The sequence below is a fragment of the Pinus tabuliformis genome, chromosome 6 (genome assembly GCF_031772625.1).
Source record: "Pinus tabuliformis cultivar Carrire ecotype Pingquan chromosome 6, CPIR1, whole genome shotgun sequence".
Taxonomy (NCBI): Eukaryota; Viridiplantae; Streptophyta; class Pinopsida; order Pinales; family Pinaceae; genus Pinus; species Pinus tabuliformis.
This window is the reverse complement of record NC_142292.1, coordinates 1,567,706,034-1,567,713,656: the sequence shown is the minus strand read 5'-3', so window position 1 is coordinate 1,567,713,656 and position 7,623 is coordinate 1,567,706,034. Positions and strand designations below refer to the sequence as shown.

At 34.1% G+C, this 7,623-nt stretch overlaps 1 protein-coding gene across 1 annotated transcript; it reads right to left on the bottom strand.

Moving 5' to 3' along the window:
- Positions 1 to 4,273: 4,273 nt before the first annotated feature.
- Positions 4,274 to 7,183, bottom strand: LOC149264756 (disease resistance protein UNI-like). Its single transcript, XM_089400690.1, has one exon. The coding sequence runs from the start codon at positions 7,181 to 7,183 to the stop codon at positions 4,274 to 4,276; it is 2,910 nt and encodes a 969-aa protein (XP_089256816.1).
- Between the last annotated feature and the right edge of the window lie 440 nt (positions 7,184 to 7,623).

The following is a 7,623-nucleotide window of genomic DNA, read 5'->3' as shown; positions in this document are numbered from 1 at the left end:
TAAATCTCACATCCACTGAAGGAAAAAAATTTGAGGATGCCACAAAGTATAGACAACTCATAGGAAATCTCAACTACCTAACTACTACCAGACCAAATATTTCATTTTTTGTTGGAACCCTCTCTAGGTTTATGCAAAATCCTTGTGAGGGTCATTGGTCTACTGCAAAAAGAGTTTTAAGGTACTTGAAGGGAACTCAAGACTTTGGACTTACGTATACACAAGTGGGAGACTTCATCTTGATTGGATACTTTGATTCAAAATTCAATGGAGATAAAGAAATTGGGGTATCTATTTCAGGTTATGTTATGAGTCTTTGATCAAGAGTCGTCTCTTAGAGGTCACGGAAATAATCAGTTCCACCAGATTCCACAACTGAGGCAAAATATGTGGCAACAACTGAAGCAACAAAGGAAATTGTGTGGCTAAGGAAAATTCTAGAAGATTTGCAGGAAAAACAAGTGCCAAGTCTTCTGCTTTAGCAGAGCATGTTGAGAAAACCAGTCATCATTTCTGCATCGAGGAAGCTAGTGTGATTGCTAGAGTGTCCCAATTCCATCACCGAAAGTTTATGGAAGTGCTTGAGATTGAAAAAAGGCCGAACAATCTCAATAGAGAGGATGGCTGGAAGGTCAGTAGTTGCTGGGTTCCAGCCCTCTCCTCCTAGTCATGATCTTCCTGCCTTCCCTTCCCTTTATTTTGTTTTCTCTCATTGTCTTTTTAGAGTTTTCCCTGGGTTTCTTGGAGCCTTTGGTCCTTGTGGTTCATTTAGTTTTAAGGTTTGTATAGCACTTATTTATGCTATTAACTTAAAGAAAATTAGCGTGAAATTAATCTTGGATGATTTTTAACCATTAAGTTAAATATTATAATTTTCTTTCTAACCCTTATATTACTCTATTGATTATATATTTAACTAACTTTTATTAATAACTATTGAATTAGAATTAATTTATTTTTAATTAATTTATCTTAATATATAGGATTAAAGATAGACTGCCCCTTTAATTTACATTTTAAATTAAAGTATATAACTTACTATTCATATATTACCCTAACATTTATATCCTTTATAGCTTACTATTCTATAACTTGGTTAACTTACTTTTAGATTAAATTGATTGATTTTATAATATATATATATATCACAATTATAATTAAATTACTCTACCTTAAGTTACTCTAACTTCTATAAATAATTATTATTTAAAATTAATTTAGTTTATTATTGATATTTATTAGTATATAAAACGTGACTAATATGCTAATAATTATTATATCTAGATATTTATGTATATTTATAGATTTAATAATTTTTATAACTAACTAACTATTAATGTGAATTAATTTAGGTTATAATTTATTTTTAATATATATTTATAATTATAATTCGATAAAAAAGGGTCCTTTTACTTTTGTTTTAATAAGAATTTATCTAACCTAAGTTATTTGTAATTAAATAATGGTCATACCAAATCTAGCCGTTACATGGTCAGGGATTTTAGCCGTTGGAGTTTCTGTTCGATCTATTTAACATGCATAGCCTGATCTGCTCATTCAACTTGTCCTGACGATGAACCACCCTAGTTGGTTCAACAAATGAAATATATTGTGATTTACGCCGAAAAATCTCTCATAAAAACAAGTGCATTCAACTCCTCTCATGATTGACAACACTTCTGCAATAAAGTTGGCCAAGAACCCAAAGTTCCATGATCGAACGAAGCACATCAATACAAAATACCATCTGATTTGACATCATGTTGAGGCCAAGACGGTCCACCTACGCCATTTTTCCACAAACGAGCATATTGCAGACATCTTCACCAAAGCGCTTGGAAGAGAAAAGTTTGAAAGATTCAGAATGATGCTTGGACTCACCAACATCCCTTCAAAGTAAGGGGGTGAATGTTGACACCTAATCTTTGGGATTAGGCAAATACATGTAAATAAAAAATAAAGAAAATTAGAAGACAAAGAGACACTAGGAGATGAAATCCAAGAGTCTCTCCATGTATATATCTATGATCCATTTTAATACAAAAACACAATTTGATTTGAGGAGTTACCTCCTAAAACCAAAATATTGGTAACTAAAATCAACCCAAATGTGTGAGCATTACACCTCCATATAACTAAACAACTACAAATTTATGGTTGTGCAACATTGTCATGACCCATTTTCAATTAATTTTTTTAATTAAATAGCGAAAATTTTCCATTATCCTATTGAAAAGTGTATATGAGCATAATCACCATTATGAGAAACAAAGAAAGCAAGATCTGTATCAATGGAGGTTGTCCTAGCTTTTTTGCCTTCATTTCCATGCTCTCATAACTTATATTATTAATCGCATTTTTTAAAAATCCAAAATTTTAATTAAAAAGCAATATCACTGGCATAAAACAATAATTTTACTTATATAGCACGTCTCAAATTTTTTTTTGGAAATTCAAATTTCAATTATCAAAATTTATTTGTATTTCACTTTTATTTTTGAAAAAAACCAAAAAAATAACATTACTCAAGTCATTTTCTTCTATTCTTTTATATATATTAAAAATATTATATAATTAATCTAAATAAAACTACTTTATTTTTATAAAAGAAAAATAAAAATTCTAATTAAAATAAATATAATGTATAATTAAAATACATAAAATAAATTCATTTTATTAATATTTTCTTAATTATTTATTGATTTTTTTTTCTAAATCTAAATAATAATACCATTTTAATATATACTACTTTAAAATTTATACAATAATTAAAATTATATTATATTAGAGATATTGATAATTTGATTAATTTTCTAAATTTATAACATTATTAATGAATTGAAAAATATTTTTTTCCCTTTTTATATGTGTTATTTAAATATAGAAATGTTCAAAACAAAAACATAAATAATTAATCATATATAAATATTAATGAAAAAATAAATTACAATTATTAACCATGAATTATAATATATAAAATTTTATAAATATCTATATTTTTTTTCAAGGAAAAATTAAAATTCTCCATCCCAAAATTCACCATATCTCCTCACCAATACTTTTCTAAAAGTATATCTCTTCTGGTAATGGACATTGTTACCACTGCTAGCTAACTACTTTTTTTTAACTAATATAAAAAATAACCTTTTTCGTGTCAGTTTTTCTATTCTTTTGTATATACTAATTTTATTTATTTATTTAATTTAAATCCAATTAAAAATATACTTTTATAAAAAATAAAAATTTTAAAAGATAAAAATTCTAATTAAAATAAATATAATATATAATTAGATATATAAAATAATTAATGTGTATTAATATTTTTCAATTATTTATTAGTTTTTTTCTCAAATTTAAATAATAATATTATTATAATATATCATACTTTAAAATTTATAGAATCATTAAAATTAAATTGTATTAAAAATATTAATAATTAATTAATTTTCTAAATTTATAATATTATTAATAAATTAAAAATATGTATTTTTTCTTTCTCTTCACATATAATATATAATATGAAACCGGCCTGGAGTATGCCGTAAAACTGCTTCTGCTTGGCTAAGAGCTCGTCTTCCTCGGACGTAAGGAAACAGGTTAACGGCCCAAGACCCAGAGGCATCTGGCAGGAGTGAAAGCCTGCTCCCTTACGGACCACCAGCGGGTTATTACAGGTGGCGTGGTTTTCCTTGATAACGGTGATGAGTCAAACCGACATTCGCGGATAGCAGCCAGAGATGGCTGTCCTCACTGTTGGTTTGACACCTGAGTTTGATAGGTTTTGCCACCTTTGGAGAATATATAATATGAAACGGCCCGGAGTATGCCGTAAAACTGCTTCTGCTTGGCTAAGAGCTCGTCTTCCTCGGACGTAAGGAAACAGGTTAACGGCCCAAGACCCAGAGGCATCTGGCAGGAGTGAAAGCCTGCTCCCTTACGGACCACCAGCGGGTTATTACAGGTGGCGTGGTTTTCCTTGATAACAGTGATGAGTCAAACCGACATTCGCGGATAGCAGCCAAAGATGGCTGTGCTCACTGTTGGTTTGACACCTGAGTTTGATAGGTTTTGCCACCTTCGGAAAAAAAATATATAATATGAAAATGTCAAAGACAAACTTCACATATAATATATAAATATGAAATATGAAAATGTCGAAGACAAACTTCACATATTATATATAAATATGAAAATGTCGAAGACAAAAACATAAATAATAAATTGATGAAAAAATAGATTACATTTATTGATATTGATCATAATACATAGAATTTTATAAATATCTGTACACTTCTTGGAGGAAAAGGTAAAACTCTTCATTCCAAAATTCACCGTTGTTGAAAATTTCTGCATCTATTCCTTGCCAATACTGTAAATACTTTTCTAAAAGTATTTCTGTGCTGGTGGTGGACATCGTTACCACTTCTACATTTGGATTTGTTCTTTTGATTATTTCAAGATTCTCTAAGATTTTTGAACAACCATACAATCTTATAGTATGAAGGTTTTTAAGATTCCAATAACTTTTTGGCAACATCATTAATACTTCACAAAGCATGAATGTAAAATTTTCAAGTTTGGACATAGCACCTTCTTGTAGCATTGGCAACTCTTCTAATTCATCTAACTCAATCATTGAAAATGTCTTCAGCACCGGAAATGCCCCCGTCTCTCCAAATTCTTGAGGAATCCTTTTTAACTTCGGACATCGTACAATATCTAATTTCCTTAACCCTCTTAGATTTTGTAAATGTGGAAGTTCTTCCAACAATTGACAGCCCCATAATTGAAGATGATTTAAATTTTGAAGTTGATAAAATTTATTTTCCATTTTAACTATGTGAGAGCTCTCTAACGAAAACTTCTTCAACATTGACAGATTAGTAATATCTTCAGGTAAAAAAGCTGTGACGCTGATCTCCAAGTTCAATGTTTCCATCTGAAGCATCCTCCCTAAAATGCCCTCACAAATTGTTTCTCCATTGTTCTCTAACCTTAAATATTTCAGTTGTGTTAAATTCCCCAGGTCGTTAATGGAAGCCGCTTTTTTACCTCTTTCAAACACTGGACGACTCCACGCACTGCTAGAAACATAGAGGTATTGCAAAGAAGTGAGCTGTGATATGCCATGCGGCACACATTGCAAATCGTCACAGTCTCCAAGGTCTAAATACTTTAGTGCTCTCAACTTATGAATGTCCCACGGTAATTCTGTAATTCCAGACCGATAAAGATCAAGGATTTGGAGATTTACAAGTTTGGAGACAGATGCTGGTAACCTTTTGATTGGCACGCGCAGTAATCTTAGGCATGCAAGTTGTTTCAAACAGCCAATACTTTCAGGCAATGTTTGGATGGACGTACTACTCAAATCCAGTACCTTAAGAGAGATCATGCTCTCAATCACCCTTCTTGGAATTTCTCCCAAATCTCTGTTTCTATTCAATCTTAATGTGTAGATTTCTGGAGCTCTGAAAGACTCTGGAAGAAAAGCCAAATGGTTGCCAGTCAACAAAATTCTAGTGCGTGCTAAACATTCATTTGCATCCAATGTTGTGAGACCCTTACCTACGCCACAGCAGAAGCTCTCTTCCTGCTCAGCAATTTGTATTCCCCAACTGCGCACAACGTCGTGCATCCTGAAATATTGCACGGATCCACCAATGTCTCTCACTGTCGGTTCAATCAAACAACGGTCTGCTAAATTGTTGAGGTAGATTCTTCCGATGTGAAATTGGTCGTGGCCAGCCTGATCTTGCAACAGCCCTTCTCCCAACCACAAGATAGTGATGAGCTGTACCCAAATAATTTGGTCTTCCTGAAAGGCAGCAGCTAAGTACAGAAAGCACAATTGGAGATTAATGTTGCAGTTGCCCAGTGCGTCGTAACTCAACCTGAGGCAATCATAGACTTCGCTGTTGGCGTTCGACAACCTGTGGACTGCCAAGTCCCATTCTTGTGCATCAATAATTCCTGCCATTGCCCTCCCTACTGCTTTGATTGCCAAGGGAAGCCCTCCACACTTTGTACACACAACCCTCGCCTTTCCTTCGTCGATGTTTGCTGGCAGATTTCCATTGTTATGTGGAAATGCATGATAAACAAACAGCCTCCAACTATCATCCTCGACCAAATCGCGTAATGTAATCAATGTGGACTTATCTGCATTAACTCCCATCTCCAGCAGCGTTTTCTGGTTCCTTGAACTCACAACAATTTTGGAGGTGGAATGGTCGGCTAGCCGGAGTAGACCCAATTCCTCTAGCAATCTGCCACCCTCCTCCCATACATCATCCAAGAACAACGCAAACCTTTTGCCCTGCATACTCTCATGCAACCATATTTTTATAGCTTCCTCATTCATATTTTGATCTGGATTTATGTTTGATTGCATGGCTATTTGGGAAGAGAGTTGATTCCTAAGATTTGCGAAAGATGGAGACTGCGAAACAGTCAGCCAAAGCAACAATCCATTGGAAAATAAATCCCTCACCTTTTCGCTATTGAAGACGGTCTTGAGGAGGAGTGTTTTACCAGAACCGCCCTTGCCGAGCACGCCAATGCACGAAAAGGAAGACTCACCCTTTGCCTCCATGACTGACTTCTCTAGTGCTGCAAAAGCATTGTGTTGCCCCACGATAAGGGGTTCGTTGATGAAGAAACCTCTTGAAGCATCAGGTTGGGTGGACGTTGCAGAAGTAGAGGCTGAAACTGGAGAGGCGTGCAACTCTTCGATTCTTGAAAGTCTCTCTAGGAGCTCCTCATTTTGGAGCATGCTAATCAAAGGAACTGATTGGAGATGCTTTCTGATATCTGAAATCAAACGAGTAATCCTTCTACTCATTCTATGACGAGCAATCACGTCATACCTAGCGATTGTACTGCATTGTTGCGCCATCACTGATGCTGGTCGGAGAAGCGCATCCAGCTCCTTAAGCCATTTATTAATAGCTGAGGGTCTCAGCTTATTGTTGCTTTGAGGAATTGAGATTTTCTTGCTATTTAATTGCAAGCGATAGTGCTGGATCTCCTTCAACTTTGGCTCAATTTCCATTACCAGGCGCTTCAGATTGGCCAATTCTTTCTGGCAACGGAGAGCACTGTTAACGCGATGGATGATTTGGTGGATAGCCATGTTTATGCCCACACCAATAAATCCAGATACGAAACCAGGATCACCCATGATAAAAAAATATGTTCAACTCCCTTGATAGCACAAAATAACAAAGCCCCAGAACTGTGAATATCAAGATTGAGAAATCTCAAAATGAAAAATTCTCTCCAGCAAATGAAATCCTCAACCAATATTAACACTACAAGAGCAGAGCCTTGTGAAAGGGAAGCAGAAATTATGTAGCTAAAAACCAACCGGGGATTGTGAACACTAATGCTGAACTTTTGTAACCGATACATAGATAGATAGATAGGACCAAAGAATTGCACACTTGTGGTTGTGCAGCAGCGTCAAAGTTAGTTTTTGTCATTTCGATAATGAAAAAAAAAAAATCTTTCATTCTTTTTCCAAGAATCATGATCGCCATTATAGCAAACAGTGAAAACGAGATTAGTGACAGGTTGTGCTGTAATGAATAATGAGGGCCCTTCCAGCTCCCCATGCTTGGA

Excerpts from the sequence above, each read along its gene's own strand:
- LOC149264756 (XM_089400690.1), bottom strand. The coding sequence starts at position 7,183 with ATGGGTGATCCTGGTTTCGTATCTGGATTTATTGGTGTGGGCATAAAC.